Raw genomic sequence first — 19,136 nt, forward strand, 5'->3', positions numbered from 1 at the left:
TCACAATAAAACAAAGAAAACAACAAAACAACAAATGCACTCTGGTGTCCCTACAGGGCCAAGACGGCCATGCAGCAGTACCTGGCATGACCACAGGGGTGTGTCACAAGCATCACTCGGGGAAGACACCTGCTGTTTTTGTTTGGTGAACAGCTGAAGTTTTTTGAGTTGCACAAAGACACCTTTCTTTTTTTCCCCCGTTCTATCTTTCTTTCTTGTAACGACACGGCTTCCCTTGACGGCTTGGAGATATCATTATTTTTTGTGAAGCTTGGAGCTTTTTGGTTTGACATCTGTGTCATGGACTCGACTTGTTGAGGAAACTGGATGACAAGATTTTCCTTTTTTTTTTTAAGAGGGTGCTTTCCTTCTTTTTCTCCAAGACAAAAGACAGAGGGAAAGGAAACAGACAACTATTTTGAAATGTGGATGTTTTCATTCCTGTGTATACATACCTCGTGAATATATATATATATATATATATATATATATATATATATATAAATATGAACATATAAATATCTATTTTTGGAATGTTATTTTCCCCCGTTTTACCCCGTGTTGTTTTAAGACCTGTTTAGAAATAAATTAGCAGTTTGTCTTCAGTCTGCCTATTGAAGCAAATGTTTCATCACGCACTCAGCCCTGTGGCATCCTGACTCCTCTTTTCTATTTGTGTTTAACTTTTTAATAAACGTACTTTTGTACGTATTACCAGAAAATGAACTAATTGAGAATCCCCACCCTCCACTTTGTGAACAGTAAATTGCATCACAGGATAAGAGCATTATGTGTCATGTATTCTCAATCATGTTTTAAGTTTTCCTTTTTTTTTTTTTTTTTTTTTTTTCCCCCCTTCCCTGAAGTGTTCACTTACATTTCACATCTCACTAATGCTCTGATGGGATGAATGTTCTCCCAAAAAATATATGCAGTCCCTGCAAAGGAGCTAATGTGTGCTGCTTCTTTATTTTTCTGGTAAGTCAGTCTGAAATAAAACAAGATGTGATTAAAGTGTAAACTTGTAGATTTGAATTAAGAAGCTTCATAAAAAATATATTGAGAATTTATCATTACCAATGAGTGACTTGATGGTATGGTTGGGCATCGTTTGAATTTGAGCATTTCCGGTTCCTTATTTCGATTCCGGTTCCAAACGATTCTCGATTCTGATTCTTTTCGGGGCCTGGGTCAAATTTTTTTTGCGTGCTTTAAATAAACTGTGTCCAAATTATGAGCATCCATTTTTCTTAGCAGCCCGCAGCATAGACCAAAATGAACATTTGACTCGGCGTTCAGGCAATGTGTGTGGAACTAACACAATTGACTTAATATTAATTATTACATTTTTCAGCTAAAAGTTAAATAAAGCATTGTTAAAATCATTATTTTGGACTGTTCTATCACGTCAAATGGTTTACATGTGCAAGTTCTAACTTTAACTTCCTGTTTTAAGCTCGTAGCCTTTTATTTCAAACGGTACGCACCGGAACTCAGCATTTTGGCATGAAAAGCAACTTCATACGGCACCAGTGTTTTTTAATGCATGGAACCAAAAGCTATAAATAGGTGATTCATTTTTCCTTACCCACCAATGAGGCACAAGGTTAGTGTTTGTGGTACTGTGAGACGTTTGTGAATTTTGTCCCAATTCATCGTGATGTAAAGTTGCTACGGTGAAGTTTAGCTCAATGTTAAGCTTTTATTTCTGTCATCGGCTCTTACGTTGGTTTAAAGACTAAAATGAACGCTAAAAATCATCAGTGTAAAAGTGCTACCAACAGTTTACCTTGTTAGCTGCCTCAATGTTGGCATAGATGTATTTTATTGTCTCACTCACCCAATTGACTGATAGTTGACTTCCCTGAAGCTCCGCGCAGTGTAGGCTGAGGCCCGGAGCGCGTCAGATGCTGCGCGTCAGATGCTACACATCACGGACGCCTCCTTTGCACGATATAATCTCATGCACTGAAGCGACTGGTCATTAATTTTAACAAAGTTAAGAAACACTTTTGTTCGCCGCCGTTAGGCACAAGCGTGTCTTTGTGCGCGTTCTTTGTTGGTTTTTGCCGCTTCTTCCTTGGTTTTCGCCACTTCTTCTTTGGGGCCGGAGGACTCGGCATCGAAACTGGGAACCGGGAGAAATGGAACATTAGTCCCGCTTCCAATTGATTCTCGATGCCCAACCTACTTGATGTGGTAGTACAGGGGTCACCAACCTTTATGAAACTGAGGGCAACTGGGTACTGATGTGAAGGGCTACCAGTTTAATACGAACTTCTGAAATAACCTTTGCTCATATTAGATTTCTTCCGACGACGTCAACACTTCCGGCCGAAGGTCGTAAATCACCGGTCAAATTTTCACATAAAGTAGATTCTACCACTCTCTTTTATTCCTGTCTGGCCAATATGTATAGATCTGTTTCTCCTTCTTTAGTATCCAACCTGGCATACATGTCTTCATATGCCTCTTGTTTGGAGGCAATTTAGGGTTCAGTTTCTTGCACAAGTACACTTCGACAGCAGACAGTCAGCCCCAGGATTTGAATCGGTCAGGTGACAAGTAAGTGGCATGAGGCTGTTTTTCACTTGCTGAAGGCACATACACCCACATATAAGCTGCAAATGAAGACTCCTGTACTCCGTGTTCCCATTCAGTCAAATGCTACAAACCTGATAGGACAGAAGGACAAAGACTAAACAGATTGTAAGTGACATTTTGATGGCAAATATGGACTGTTCTTCTGTCTGATATCAAGCCAAAAGATCATGCTTTTCTCCTGCTGAAGACATTGAAGGCATCAAGACCCACAAGCAAGCAGCAAGTAAAGACCTGGCCAAGCAGCTTCTTCTCTGCTCACGTTTAGTTAAATATTAAAAACTGAGTACCGGACATTGATGGACAATTATGACATTTTATTTCATTTTTGTCATTCTCCTGTGCTTTACTGGAGTTTCAGGCGTTAATTAATGCGGGAGCTCACATACAATATGGAGCACCATATCTGAGTGTCGGATGCTGAGGGACAGCTAAGTCATTTAAAAAAAAAAAAAAGAAATTCTCACGGTCTGCAACCTCTAATTCCATGTTTCATGTACCATCACCCACTGTCTGTTTTGTATGGCTATGCATTTTCTTTCCTTGATTGGCTGATCATTCTTCACCATAGTGTGGTTCCTAGTTGACCTGCTAAACAGTTGTCGTACTGCATGTTCTCGTCTCTCAGTTCTAATCTCCCTATGACACTAACCTCTCTCTTCCCCCTCCCAGTAATAATGGAAGGTGCCAATGCTTCTGGAGGTGCAGCCAAAAACTGCACCTCTCTCTTTGTCGCTCTCTGTTGCTCTTACTGAGGTAGACGGCCGCCCCACACTGAGTCTTTGGTCTGGCTGAGGTTTCCTCCAAAGAGGGAGTTTTTCCTTGCCTCCGTCACCTCGTGCTCGCTCGTGGGGTTCAGTTGAATTTTCAATAAGTGGGGGGGTGTGGTTTTGGACCTGCTCCATGTGTAAATAGCCCTGAGACAACTCGTGTTGTGATTTGGCGCTACATAAATAAAATGTAATTGATAGGATAGATGGACAACGATTATAAATATTCTGTGAACGCAAGTTAAGACTATTTGAAGGCATAGAAATGGAATATTCCTCACTGGCTGAGTCGGTGGCCTGCTGGTCCAGCCAAGCATGCTTTTCACTTACTGAAGATGAAAGAGAAGGCAGTGAGACCTTCAAAAAGGCTGTTATTGAAATCGATAAAGTTCTAATTTCTGGTTTATAGTTGTCATCACATTTTTCTATCATTGTCATCACTGGTACCCCCATGTTGTGATGACTTTTTTTCCTTTCTCCATGCAACTTTTGTATTGGACCGTATTAGATAGTGCAGGTGTACATAATGACGTGTCCAGTGAGCGTAGCAGTGGTTCCCACAAACATCACAGGAGTCCACGATTATGCTTACAAAACGATGCTTCTTTATTGTCGTAAACCCTGCTGCCTGTAACAGAGGTCTTTTCCCACATTATTTTTCTGTTTTGAATAATAAAATACATGTTAGACCTCACACAGGGTTTATTGTCTGCACGCATTCCCCCCTGTGCAGCTCCAAAGCAGGCACATTCCTCATGCAACAAAAGCTGTGACATGCATTGGATTCACAATGTTGTCTTTTTTAAAAAACAAACAAACAAAAAAAAAACATACCAACGATTTCGTCCCAATCCGAAGTGAGTTCCTTCTTGTCATCTTGTTGCGGAGTGTAAAAAACAAACAAACAATGATATTTTACAAGTAACATGGTGCGACGTAACCAAATAAAACTTTTTACAATAAACCTCAGCCCCCTTCCTTCACTCACTTTTCAGGGATGCATCATGTGTAGTGTAGTTTTCCAGGCCGGTGTCTTGCACCAGCTTTGGCAAACAGAGTTTGAAGATGAACACTGTGTGTGCACGTGCGTGTGTGTGTGCGTGTGTGTGTGTGCTACATTAGAGATTATCAACAAAAATACTTCCTCCACAATTCCACATGACAAAAATATGTTTTGGGATAAAGGTGCAAGGTTTAATCAGATGGCTTTTATTTTGTTTGTTTGTTCCAAATGCCTGCTCGGGATGTCAGGAGTGCTGACATGGAGGAGAAGGCACCGATGGTTGGATGGCTAAAGCTCTGGAGTGATGTGAAAGTTGTAAACAGTCCTGATCAACTGTGGCGATACTAAACGATAGAGTCCCACCACCATGACAAATTTCTATTTCCTATAAATGACAATTTTGTCTTTGGCATAAACAATGAAACTCCTTTTAAAACTCCAAACGGGGGGACAAATATTTGTATCTGTTTAAACCCTGTTTGTTTCTTGATGGTGGGCAACCTGACTCGTGACATTAGATTTAGGCACATGGGTCAGAAATCCTTTCAAATCAATAGGCTACTTTTACAATTTCATGTGTAAGATCTCATCGAAAAATCTTTAGGGTTCTTCCTTAGACATACAGTAGAACCCTATTCCCTGAAAGTTTGAATATGGACAGTCAAAAATTCATCAAATATCCTTTAGAATAAATAGGTTTATTGGAGGGACGTTAGATGATAATCCCTGAACATTGTGCTGCCTCAACTTTGCATTTAAAATCAGCAGGGTTCTTCCGTTAGCTTTCGAGGGTACTGTATCTACTGTCAAATATCCTTTAAAATCGATAGGGTTATCGTGATGAGGCACAAAAAATACCTAAAAGTGCGAAAATGTTCAGTTGAAAATTTGCCTTGTATCTCACTGAAAGGGACAATGTATGTTTTGTTCAAGCCTGCCGTCTTCCTGTCAGCCATTTTGGAAACAAAGTTATTTTTGGATGTCGTTCAGAAGCAGGGAGGTGTGTTTGAATTTCTTCCTTTGGCAGGGGAACCACCACTAAACATGTTCAAAAAGTTGCAAAATGTGTATGAAGATGCTACAGCACAGTCAAAAAGTGGGTGTCCAGGATCAAAGGTGAAGAACAAGAGCCTGCTTTGAGGGACCACTGTGACAAGAAAAGGAGCGGCAGACCATCTTTAGTGGTTAATCCTGGGAATAGTGCTAGGCTCTTGTTCTTCATCTTTGATCATGGACACCCACTTTTTGACTGTGCTGTAGTCTACTGCAGACTCTCTCTTTCTCTTCTTTCTCATTCTTTCTCTCCAAGAAATTCAATCAAAGCTCTCTGCTTCTGACGGGCAAGCAGCAATGACGTCATTTTCCCAATGGCTGACAGGAAGAGGATAGACTTCAACAAAACATTTCGGAAAATAAATCTTCAAACAAGGATTTAAACTACAAACCGTGAAAATTTCTGAAAAAAACAAAAATCAATTATTAGCAGGTTAAATTAAATTGGGCGCATTACTTTTTGACTGCCCCTCGTATCATGCCCCATTAAAAATTAACAGGGTTCTTCCGTCGATATCGAGCCATTTTCCCTGAAGGCTTGAAGATCAAGCAGCCTGACCTACATTATAAACTACGTGGGCTATCGTAGTTGAAATATCCTTCAAAATCATTCAAGTAGTTGTTGTTAGCTACTTCCTGTGTGAAATCAAAAGTTACAGGATTCTCCCTTACTGTAGATACAGACCCATAGTTGAATGTTTGGAGATGAGCAATCGAACAATTGCAACCTCCATCCATCCATTTTCTGAGCCGCTTCTCCTCACTAGGGTCGCGGGCGTGCTGGAGCCAATCCCAGCTGTCATCGGGCAGGAGGCGGGGTACACCCTGAACTGGTTGCCAGCCAATCGCAGGGCACACAGAAACAAACAAGCATTTTCACTCACATTCACACCTACGAGCAATTTAGAGTCTCCAATTAATGCATGTTTTTGGGATGTGGGAGGAAACCGGAGTGGCCGGGGAAAACGCACGCAGGCACGGGGAGAACATGCAAACTCCACACAGGCGGTGCCGGGGATTGAACCCGGGTCCTCAGAACTGTGAGGCTGACGCTCTAACCAGTCGTCCACCGTGCCGCCCAATTGCAACCTGACCTTCGATATTAGCTGCCTGAGTTATGCCGGGTCAAATATTCATTAAAATCAATCGGGTTATTGTCAGAACATGAGAGAGTAATGAAAGTTGAACTACCTCATTTGGTATCAGATACCATTCAAATCTAACAACGTTCTAAGAATCCTTATCGTCGTATTGTATCATAATCCCTAAAACTTGTAAAACAAACAGGACTCTTGTTTGAATGTAAATTCCTTATGGTTAAGTTTAAAAAGATGTGACTGTTGTTAGTCCGTATAAAGTTTGACATTTTTTTTATAGGATTGTATTGAGCCGTTTCGTGCCAGCTCACGTTCAAAACCAACATGGTTCCTCCTTGGACATATACTGAACAAAAATATAAATGCAACACTTTTGTCCACCAGAGCTGTTTCCCGTGAATTAAATGTTCATTTAGCTACCATAAGCTGTCTCCAAAGGCGTTGCAGACAATTTGGCACTACATCCTACCGGCCTCACAACCGCAGACCACGTGTAACCACACCAGCCCAGGACCTCCACATCCAGCATGTTCACCTCTAAGATCGTCTGAGACCAGCCACCCGGACAGCTGCTCCAACAACCGGTTTGCATAACCAAACCATTTCTGCACAAACTGTCAGAAACCGTCTCAGGGAAGCTCATCTGCATGCTCGTCGTATTCATCTGGGTCACGACCTGACTGCAGTTCGTCGTCGTAACCGACTTGAGTTCCTGCCAATATCCAGCAACTTCGCACAGCCATTGAAGAGGAGTGGACCGACATTTCACAGGCTACAATCCTAAACCTGTTCAACTCTATCCGAAGATGTGTTGCACTGCGTGGGGAAAATGGTGGTCACACCAGATACTGACTGGTTTTCTGACCCAGACCCCCACAATAAAGCAAAACTGCACATTTCAGAGTAGCCTTTTATTGTGGCCAGCCTAAGGCACACCTGTGCAATAATCTTGCTGTCTAATCAGCATCTTGATATGCCACACCTGTGAGGTGGGATGGATTATCTCGACAAATGAGAAATACTCACTAACACAGATTTAGACAGATTTGTGAACAATATTTGAAGGAAATGGGCTTTGGAAGTTTTAGATCTTTGAGTCCAGCTCACGAAAAATGGGAACAAAAACAAAAGTGTTGCGTTCATATTTTTGTTCGGTGTTGAACAAGAACTCCTGGAATTTGACAAATACTTTCAACTTGTGGGGCACTAACTGGGAAACCGCTATTGACGTGGTAGAGCGCGCAACTGGGGCAATAGCCAGTGTGGTCCTGTTACTTTTTAAGTGTAGCGGCGGGGAAAGAGCGACAACCATTCCACTGATGACGGTGACCCAATGAAAGCAAGTGTAGTACAAACGTAGTTTAAAAAAATATCCACGGCGGGTCTAAAATTTGGAACTCAGCAAAATGAGAATTAGAAGTCAGGTAAACTCACCACGGAGGTTCTGCTACAGAAGCCGTAGAGATGGAGCACTAAGAGCGGACATACTGTAACTTTTTCTGTGAAGGGCCGTATATAGAAAAATCGAAGGATGGAAGGGTCACTTTGACATTCTCCCCCTTCATTTATTTAACACGCTAAAACCAATCCATCAGTTTAGGTGAAGATATGCAAAGTGTTTATATGTTATATACAGCGCTGTGCAAAAGTATCCGCCACCTTCTCGATTTCTTTGGGGGTTTTTTTTGCACAGTTTCCCCACTTTAATATCATTAAACAAATGTACTGTAAATACTGTATCCGACAAGGATAACCCAAGTCAAGGGAAAATGCAGTTTTCAAATGGCAATTTTAGTTATTAAAGAAAAAAAACAACTTTTCAAAGCTACCTGGCCATGTGTGAAAAAATAATGCCCCCCCCCACCCCCTAAACCGAATAACTGGTTGGGCCATCCTCAGCAGCAACAACTGAAATCAAGCATTTTCTATAACTGGCAATGAGTCTTTCACATCTCTGTGGAGATATTTTTGCCCACTCTTCCTTGCAGAATTGTTCAAATTCACCAACACTTGGAGGGTTTTCGAGCATGAACGACCTTTTGAAGGTCATTCCACAGATCAAATCAAATTCAAGTCCAGACTTTGACTAGGCCGCTCCATAACCAAGCGACAGCGGGAATGTAAAGCTAGTACGAGCGCAGATACGGGAACTTCAAAGTGTACCAGAATGGCTTCGGCGAAACTCGAAAGGCACAGGATGAGTCACATTTGAAACCTGGTCATCTCGCCAAACGTATAACAAGAATATGAAGAATTGAATTGACACCGGGGACCCACGTTTAACTATTTGCCTCGAACATCGATGAAATTATATGTTGATATGATAGGATACACTCTTATAGCGTACTCATGCAAGTCGCTTATATTATACACGAGTTCACAGATGCTAGCTGTGCACAAGTATGTGTGTGTGTCTGTGCATGTTTTCATCACAAACAAAGACTGGACTACAAGTGACATTGGTTCACAGTTTGTACACGAGCACCTAAAACGAAAGAGTAAGTCATTTCATGTAGCCACGTGGTCATTTCGCTATTATCATCAGACTTGACGAATGAATAGCCAAGTGTCTGATATCGTGATTTATTTTTTTTAGGAAGCCATCTCATCTTCACTTTAATAATAAAACCATCATTTAAAAACAGCATTTTATGCTTACTTGGGTTGTCTTTGTTTTGTTTGTTGGATGAGCCTAAACATGAAAGTGGGAAAATGATTCCCCCAAAAAGTTTGAGAACAGGGAAAATACTTTTCCACAGCACTGTGTATATACTGTATTATATATATTCCAATTTTTTAAAACAGCCTGGCAGTGACGATAAAGCAAAAATTCATGCATTCTTTGGGATTTTTGGCTGGCCGACAGCTTTGTATGCTACTAGAACAGCACTGAGCAGCAGCCGAATCCCATTTCCCCATTCAGAACCAAAACAAGAGCAAGCTGAGCTAAAATGACCTTGACATTGATCAGAAAGTGTAGCAAACAATCACCATTTGTGTGAAAAATGAGGAAGTCAGATGTATTCTTTTTCTCTTGTCGTTTTCCTTCCTTGCTACCCAGTGTAGAAAGTAAGAAGTACACTGCAGGCAAATGACATGGGTCATGTCAGTTGTTACTTTTACCCATTATATGCTGCGGGTATGGGACCCCGCGGCTGTAGTTTGGACACCCCATAAAACAATGTGTGCTGTTGTAGCTCCATTGGTGCTCCTGACACCGGATTTCCCTGATCTTATCTCCTTTGGTCCCATTTTTTTTTCTGTCCCGCTACCCCTCATACCGCTGGCTCATCGTCATCGATGAAACTGATGTGCTCCGAGGAGGCCCTCTCCTCTCCCGCCTTGGCCTGCCGTTCCTGCATCTCCATCTCCTGGAGGGCACCGTCGCCCGGCCCGGTCTGTCGGCAAAGGTGCGAGTTAGAAGCCCGAGCGAGGTAGCGTTCTCTGGGCTTTCTGCTCTGTGAGTCCAGAGATGAAGGCAGGGAGATGAGGGAGGGCCCAGCGTCAACGACGAGGGACGCCAGCGGGATGGACGGGGATAGTCTCAAACAGCGGTCCCCTGGGGAGGATGCAAGAGACGCCGGCGCGGAGCAGTGTGGGGGCCACGGCGGGGGAGGTGTGTCCTGGGAGGGAGGCGGGGGGAGCAGGCTTCCTCGACTGACACAACTGGCCTGTCGGGACGGGTGGCAGGAGGAGAGGGATGAAGAGGAGGAGAGGGACATGGAGAAGGAGAGTGATGGTGACGGAGTGCCAGACGCCAGCGGGGGACGATCCTGCAGCGAGGACATAAATATACCAGAGGGGGCCAAGATCGGGGACCCCTCAAAAAGTCCTTCCTTTGGCAAGGGGAGATTGTTGCATGGGGGCAGTGAGGGATTAGGCCTTTGTGGTGAATGAGAAGTCGGGAGAAGGCATTGCGGCAGGTCAACACCCTCCACGTCCCCGCCATCCAACAGGGAATGAGTGTCCGGTCTCAGGAGGGAGCACGGCGTGACTGGAGCGGGCACCGTCGGGCCAGCGCTCGCCGACAGCCGGCTGGCGCTGCTGCTGGGAGGTGGGGTCAAATTTGGCACGGCGGCCACCAAGAGTGGCTGTGGCTGCGGCCCTCTATAGAGGAGGGGCTTGAGCAGGTGTGTCAATTCCTGAAGCTCCTGGCTGAGCTTGGACACCTGTCTGGAGAGGCTGTTCATCTGTGTGGTGAATGAGCAGATACATTGTCATTTTATGATGATAATGTATGGTAATCATTTACTACAGTCACATGTTAGAAATTATACAGTGGTACAGTGATTTACGACTTTCATTTAGTTTGTGACCAAGATCGTAACTAAATTTACACATAAAGAAACTTTAAGAATTAACACTTTCCCCATTGAAATGTATAGAAATGCCATCCATCCATTCTAGCGTTCGCCTAAAACATTTTTGGGAGTTTTTGAATAAGAAAATATGGCTCTGTTATATTTTACGTTTTACATATTATAGTAACAATTGAATAGAATGTAATGTATTAAACTGTTTGGGAATCATGCGCGACTTGGCCACTGGGGACGCTATAATGCAGTCATGCAGACAAACAAACAAGCGTTTCACAACTACTCTAAATGACTCAGTAAGCTGCAGTAATATTAGTGGTTTTTTTCACAGAAGATAAAGACTATATGCCTGTGAGGATTGTTGCTATTATCTTTCTCCAGATGTTGCTGCACCGTTTGTGTTCAAATATATTATATTGTTTAAAGCTTTATAACACCGCCACATACAGTAGATGCTATTCATGAGACTGTCTATGGCGTTTCCTAAGGTGTGTTAGCATTACGCTAGTGGACTTAGTCAACGTTATGAGGTGGTTTTAAATACACAATGTATAATCCTCTTTCTTTTAAGCCTTCCGCACGCCGTGCGACGCGGCAAAACCCGATTGAACTGTTGTACAGTTTGTGGGGTTGGACAACTATCAATCAGTCGGTAGAGGTGTCAAAAGTATTTACGTTCATTACTCAAGTAGAAGTATAGATATTAGGGATTAAGAAGACTTCCGTAGAAGTTGAAGGTCCACTCTGGCTTTTTACTCAAGTCAAAGTGTAAAAGTAATGATTTCAAAACTACTTAATGTATAAAAGTGAAAGTAATGCAAGGGGAAGGGGGGGGGGGGTAAATTTCCATTGAGTTTGCATTTATATGTGGAGATGGGAGGGGTATATTTCCTGCTAGTCTGTTTTCATCTCTGTGAAGCACTTTCGGTTGCATTTTTTTTATGTATGAAAAGTGCAATACAAATACAATTGGATCGATTGATCGACTGAATGTGTCTTGTGGGAATTTTACCCCCGAGAAAATCCATGAGGTCAGATGTCACTGATCATGGATATTCTTCCACACCAACCACATCTAAGCATGCCTTGATGGACCTCGATTTGGAAAGCGTACTAACCCAAACTATTAAAAAGAGTCCCCATACTTTGAACATATTGTATACTGTTATATATACTGTTATATTGTATACAACTTCCCAGGTGCATTGCGGTTTTTGTAAGTTTTCTCCAATTTTTTTTTCTCAGTGGAAAACCACCATCCTCTTTTCTATGGTATCCATGGGAAAGCCGGTCCACTTTATGAATGATTTTTGCTTTTCCACTGCATAGAGAGCACACGTTCATGAAAATACTCATTGATGATTAAATCATAAGCCATCTTAGAGTTGCATCAGCAATCTGAAATGTTTCTGCCGAGTTGCTAGATGATGAAATGCAAACTGAAGCAGCTTAACAAGTTGTTTTGAATGACTACAAATGATGCATACGCCCTTATATAATTACTTGTACCCCTCTCAGGGCTAAATGGTGAACTGTTGAAATGTTCTAGTATGCATTGGACTAAACAAGAGTCTGGTAATGTACAAACCAACAGCAACATGCGTCAAAGCAATAACAGCTCACCTCCTCTGTCAACTTGTACACACTCTGCTTGATCTCGGAAGACTCCCGACTGCCTGCGCACAAACACACGCACACATACTGTTAAGAATGTGAAACCTCAATTCCTTGTCACTCAGACAAGACCTCACTTGGGTGGTTGCTTAGGTGGATTGTTACCTGGATATGGGGAGGGCGTGGCTGCAGGTGACATGCTGGGACAGAACTCAAACCTCTGGGATGACATGGAATTGTTCTCCGCTTCAATGCCGTCCACAAACCTATGCAGAAAAGTGCACAATAGGTTTTTATGATACTGCATGGACACATTGACATCGCTGCGCATGTGGGTGACCTCAATTTGAAGTCAGAGAAGTAGATTTTGTAAGGCCTGATTACATCTCTGCTGGTTCAGCTCACTGTGAAAGAGCTCCTGATTACTGGCCAGGATTGTAATCTTGCTCAGTCAGTCAGGCCCTGTCTGGCTGTTAAACTGCTGCCTCCTCCAACTGGGCTACAAGGGAGGCATTTGCTCATTTGAAAAGGACACTTTCACACCCCACATCCACCCGGCCGCACCACCGACGACTATCTCTGACTTTTGCGTTAACCATCCACAAACAGGATGTGAGACGCATCTTCAAACAACAAAAGACTAACAAAGCGACAGGCCCAGACCATGTGTCCCCATCCTGCTTCAAAGTCTGCGCGGCCCAGCTCGCTCCAGTCTTCACACAGATCTTCAACAGATGTCTGGAACTGTGCGAAGTACCATCCTGTTTCAAAAGCGCCACCCTCATTCCAGTCCCCAAGAAAGCCACTTAAATCTAAATGACTACAGGCCTGTCGCCTTGACATTTGTGGTCATGAAGTCCTTTGAATGTCTCGTGCTGGACCACCTCAAGAGGGTCACAGGTCCCCTGCTGGACCCCCTGCAGTTTGCCTACCGAGCGAACAGTTCTGCAGATGATGCAGTCACCATGGAACTGCACTTCATCCTAGAACACCTCGACAGTGCAGGGACCTACGCGAGGATCCTGTTCGTGGACCTCAGCTCAGCATTCAACACCATCATCCCTGAACTCCTTTCCTCCAAGCTTCTCCAGCTCAGCGTCTCACCTGCCATCTGCCAGTGGATTTACACCTTCCTGACGGGCAGGACACAGCAGGTGAGGCTGGGGGAGGCCACCTCATCCACACGCAGTATCAGCACTGGGGCCCCCCAAGGTTGTGTCCTCTCTCCGCTGCTCTTCTCTCTCTACACGAACGACTGCACCTCAACGCACCCGGGTGTCAAACTCCTGAAGTTTGCAGATGACACCACTGTCATCGGCCTCATCAAAGACGGTGACGAGTCTGCATATCGACAGGAAGTGGAGCGGCTGGAGCTGTGGTGCGGCTGACACAACCTGGAGCTGAACACGCTCAAGACTGTAGAGATGATCGTGGACTTCAGGAGGCATCCTTTGCCACAGCTGCCCCTCACGTTGTCCAGCTGCCTTGTGTCAACCGTCGAGACCTTCAAGTTCCTGGGAATTACAGTCTCTCAGGATCTGTAGTGGGCGACCAACATCAACTCCGTCCTCAAAAAGGCCCAGCAGAGGATGTACTTCCTGCGGCTTCTGAGAAAGCACGGCCTGCCACGGGAGCTGCTGAGGCAGTTCTATACAGCGGTCATCGAATCAGTCCTGTGTTCTTCCATCACAGTCTGGTTTGGTGCTGCCACAAAAAAGGACAAACTCTGACTGCAATGGACAATCAAAACTTCTGAAAGGATTGTCAGTACCCCCCTACCCACCCTTGAGGACTTGCAGGCTGCCAGTACTAAGACAAAAGCGTCACCGGCTCTTCCAGCTCCTTCCCTCAGGTAGGCGCTACCGATCAATGCAAACTAAAACTAGCAGACGTTCCAACAGCTTCTTCCATCTTGCAATCAACTTCTTAAAAAGCTAACCTACAATTCCATTGCAACATGCTGCCAATTTCAATTTTTTGTCTTGAGTTTGTTGTCACATTTCTGACGGGCCAATTATGTATTACTCTTGCACTCACTGTCGTAGCCTCGCCACGCTACACTATTTGCTTATCTGTTGTTGACCAATACTGGCCACTCATGCCAGAGTAGCATCTGCACCACTTGCACACTGACTCAGGAGTATCTGCAACATTTGCACAATCAACATTGTCCCAGATTATCGTACTACTAGTCACTTTAAACTGCAGACATTCCTTGAAGTCTCGCCGCCCTTTGCACAATGGTCATTGTACCGGACTATTGCGAGATTAGTCATTGAAGCTGCTCTAAGTGCTAGAGGACTCTCTATCTTTTTGCTCTATTGTAAAAAAAAAAGTACCGGCATTACCAGATAACTAGCAACCCTTTATTGCTCAGTGACTGTTTTTTTTTCAATGTCTTTATGGCTCCAAAGTATTCTCCGTCAATTGACTGTCTGTTGTCGTACTAGAGCGGCTCCAACTACCGGAGACAAATTCCTTGTGTGTTTTTTGGACGCCCGCTGCATTTTATGTGTCATTGTTCTGTATGAACGACACTGACACGGAAGGTCCATCTGGATTTCAGGCTACGGATATAGTATCGGAGCCACAACACAGGCCGGACTGACAAATACGTTCTTTTAAAATCAGGATTAATTTGGTTGATTTGGACCCAAAATGTGTAACGATCTTCTGAAAAACAAGTTAGCCAGGTTGGCAAAATAAGCTAATTAGTCAAGACGGTGCACGATATGCTGCTTGTTGCTACACTTACAGTACAAAATAGACGGATCTCTGATACGATAAAAGTACTTCTGAATATATTTTGTACATATTATTTGTTCATTCTGATTGTTTTGCTGCAGTTATCCATTGTCACTATTAAAGTGCAACCAAACTCATATCCTTGTTTTTTTTTTCTCTAGATACATTAAATATATTTACCGATAAGTGCTGAAAACGTGCAAAGACTGAGAACAATATAGTTTTAAATTGTTGAGATATAGCTTGACTTTCTTCTGTTTTGGCCCGATTTTTGGGGCGGGGCTAAAAATTAGCCTAACTTAAATTTTTTTTTTTTTTTTAAATACATCTTTCCTGAAATGTAATGTGTTTGTGTAATGTGCACAACAGCGTTAGGGCCATGAGCCTCACAGTTGCCATTTTTTTGGTCTGCTTTGTTGCACTTTAGTAATAACAATAAGAACAAATAAATAAATACAAAATAATAGTCGTAGTGAAAAATGCAGTCAAAGAGGACCAAACACGTTTGTAACATAATGGTGTTGTGTCTCAATGCACTGGGTGAATGTTAAATGTTGTTTATTTTTGTGTTGTATTTTCACCTTGTGATCAAAATTAAATGGGTTGACAGTGTCCAGAATGCACTGCCCTAATGCAGGTTTACAGTACGAGTTGCTATAACAACCAACCTGCCTCCTTCATTGCAGTGTGAGCAGTCACTCTGCGAAATGTGTATGCATGGTCGCATGGAAAGCTGTTTGAGCATTTATTCGATATCCTTTATATCCAGCTTCAGGTCCATGTACTACAACCAACTTTGTCCTCACTAGTAATAACAATAGTATAATAGTAAGTACTCTATTTACTTTTATTCATCTTAGCTTATATTTTGACTTCCTGCTTTTATATTCTTAGGTCGGTTATTTGTGCTTTGTTGATTACAGATTTCATATGTTTAAACTTGTTTTTTATGTTTTGATCATTGTAGCTTAACTGTTTTTAGTTTTTGTTATCATTCTTTCGCATTGCTTTTATTGATTAATATCGTTTTGTAATATTTGACTACTTTCAGTGTCCTCCTCAGAAGGAGCCATCTGCAATGGGCACTAGGGTGGGCCGTGGCCAGGTGCTCCCTCGTGGGGTCCTCGGTCGATGTGTGTGCAGGTACTTGATGCGCCGCTGCACTGGGGGGCGCCGTCCTGGGGCCCCCGTGTCTGCAGCCTATGCTTGGGCCCTGCTGCAGAGGGCTCCTTATGATGGGGTTTCCTCACCTGGATGCTCTGTGGCCAAGTTCAGGTTTCTTAGGTCATTTCAGTATCGTGTTTTTAACAAGGATGTGTGCGAGCATCATTAAGAGTCTTTTTTATCTATATGTGTGTGTGTGTGTGTGTGTGTGTGTCCTTGTGGACAAGTTTTAATTCATTTAAAGCACTTTGAGTGACATTGTATGTATGAAAAGTGCTATCCAAATAAAATTTGATTGATTGAGTGATAATAAGACAATTCACTGCACTAGTAGAAGAACTAGGGTGCACTAGTAAAATGACTGTTTTACTAGCAACGTTTTTTTTTTTCTTCATGTTTAACTTGTGCAACTTTTGGCCTACTAGAACCCAATAAACCTCACTAGTAAACTATGGAAAGCTGTTTGAGCATTTATTCAGTATCTTTGATATCAAGTTTAATGCCCATGACCTAGAAAACGCTTTGTCCTCACAAGCAGGACAACTTTGGCATACTAGTTAAACAATTACATTTTACTAGAGAGTCAAAACTGTGCACTAGTTGACAAATGCGTGCTACTAGTACTACAAGTAACATTATAAAATTCTACCGGTTAACATGTAGCACAGGAGTGTCCCAAGTATTTTTCTTTGTAGGCCTTATACAAAGAAATTGAAGGATGCAAGGGCCACTTTGAAATGTTTTTAACTTTAATTTGTTAAACACGCTAAAACTAATCCGGCAAGCAATTACATATTATAGTTATTTTGAAAAACCGATCGTCACAGCGTTCTTTTAAAGACAGGAGAGCAAATAGTTTTGTATTTTCCATGATTCTGGGCGTGCATCCCACGAGCACCAAGCAGCAGCCGAATCACAGCTCCACATTCAGAACCAAAACGAGCAATCTGTAGTAAGATTTTGAAGAAGAGGCTTGAGGATCATTAATATGACATGTTCACAAATTGGACCTGGACACAGAGGAGATTCTTTTTACTGAAACAGAATGATCTATTCACCAAGGTGTTATGAAAATGTTTTTTAAAAAACATTTTAATTGTAAATAGTTGCTTTGCATCTTTGCATGTCATGAAAAGTGCTACATAAAGCCAACTTATTATTAGAAGTAGTCATAGTAGTTGTCAGGGGTGTCACACCCATGGGGGATGACGGTGCCGCAACCCTCCAACCTTTCCGACACCGGCGCTTTTCATGCTGGCCCCCCAATCAGCATTTGCGCTCTGCGTCAAATGTCATTTTTAGTTTATGCCGCAGTCCTGGAAGAATGCGCGTCAGGATGCAAATAGCTCCCAGGCCGTAGATTGGACACCGCTGAGCTAGTGTTTCACTAGCAGATGTCAACAACAGCACAAGTAGCAGGTAGTTGTCCTACTACTGTGGAAAAAGATCGTATTAGTACATGGACCTGAAGCTGGATAGCAAGGTTATTGAATTTTATTCAGTCCTCAAACAGCTTTCCGTATTCTCGTGTTTACCTGGGGCTGAGCTCGGCGGGCGCGCTTGCAAAGCTGACCACGGGTATCTGTAAGGTGACGGGACGGGACTGCTCGGCGGGGGCGCGGAAGGGCCTGGGGGGCAGCAGAGGGGAGCGCAGTGGCGAGTTGAGCCCCCGGCTGAGGCGCAGAGGCGAGCGGGGCGCGCGGGATACCAAGTTCTGCTCCTCGTCGTTCCCTTCCTCGTCCTCCCGGATGGAGGGCAGCTTCTTCACCAGGCCGCCGTTACTCTCCCAGTCGGCCTGACACACACGCACGCACGCCACACACACACACACACACACACCACACACACACACACACACACATACACACACACACGCTTGGAGGTTAGTTTGATTGAAAAGTACCGAGACAAGACTTTGGTACCAAATTGGAAGGGATCCTTGGTTTATTCTAAAAAAAAGTTTCACAGCGCTTTTCTTAGCTATGCTGCTTACACTATAGTGTATATAAATGTTAGTTTTTTTTGTTTGTTTTTTTGTTTTTTGTCCAATCAGATTTCAGCCTCTGTGTGTTGCCATTGCACAAGCAGCCCAGGGCCTTCAACATCAGTAGTTCTGGCCAATGTGCACACACACATTCAACATGAAGCGTTATAAAACAAGTATTCAATGGCAGACATTGGCGAAGTTAAACACGTCTTAGGTTTAGAATACTTGACGGCCCAGGTACCGAATACACGAGCAACCGCTGCAGTTTCCTTATATGGCAGAAGAAGCCGTGCTCATTTTCCGTTGTACTTACAGTTTTTCATTTGTTTCATTGTTTTATATTTATGGCCGAGTAGTGTTATTCATACAAATATGCATGTAAGTACATTCTTTCTCCAGTAGGTGGAACACAAGCACTGTTTTGCCTCGCCAGCCACAATATTAGGTACACCTGTACTCTACTACATGTCCAATTCTGCCTTTACAAAGATAAAAATGCTCAGCTTCTAATTAATTCATATATTCTGGTGTAGAACTGCACTGCATCATATTGCGTGTTGAATGTATTGCGAACTTATTAATTCATTTAATTTAATTAATTGAATACATGTATATAATACACTATTTATCATTCATAACATTTTCATGGCAAAAGCAATTGTTATGTAATTTTTCTTGTTTTCCCTTATATTATTACACTGATTCAAAATACTAAAGTCACAAATACAAATGTAAATAAAAAACTGTTTTTGCAAGGTTTTAATCTGCCTAGAAATACATATGTTG

At 42.8% G+C, this 19,136-nt stretch overlaps 2 protein-coding genes across 5 annotated transcripts in view; one reads left to right on the top strand and one right to left on the bottom strand.

The window, feature by feature from the left end:
• Positions 1-1,343, top strand: part of armc8 (armadillo repeat containing 8) — a 31,051-nt gene extending 29,708 nt beyond the window's left edge. For 3 of the 4 annotated variants that reach the window (XM_061692012.1, XM_061692015.1, XM_061692014.1), the window contains exon 22: positions 57-1,342. In XM_061692012.1, coding sequence (XP_061547996.1) covers positions 57-90 — 34 coding nt within the window. In that variant the 3' untranslated portion in view covers positions 91-1,342. Of the gene's footprint in view, positions 1-56 lie in introns of all 4 variants that reach the window. The other variant, XM_061692013.1, reaches the window with a different exon arrangement.
• An 8,456-nt stretch (positions 1,344-9,799) lies between these two features.
• The window catches only part of kcnh3 (potassium voltage-gated channel, subfamily H (eag-related), member 3), a 124,545-nt gene continuing 115,208 nt past the window's right edge, over positions 9,800-19,136 (bottom strand). The window contains exons 12-15 of the mRNA XM_061691718.1: positions 17,899-18,158; positions 12,620-12,720; positions 12,464-12,516; positions 9,800-10,714 (exon numbers count right to left, since the gene is read on the bottom strand). Coding sequence (XP_061547702.1) covers positions 9,800-10,714; positions 12,464-12,516; positions 12,620-12,720; positions 17,899-18,158 — 1,329 coding nt within the window. The remainder of the gene's footprint in view (positions 10,715-12,463; positions 12,517-12,619; positions 12,721-17,898; positions 18,159-19,136) is intronic.

Source organism: Phycodurus eques, chromosome 12 (genome assembly GCF_024500275.1).
Source record: "Phycodurus eques isolate BA_2022a chromosome 12, UOR_Pequ_1.1, whole genome shotgun sequence".
NCBI lineage: Eukaryota > Metazoa > Chordata > Actinopteri > Syngnathiformes > Syngnathidae > Phycodurus > Phycodurus eques.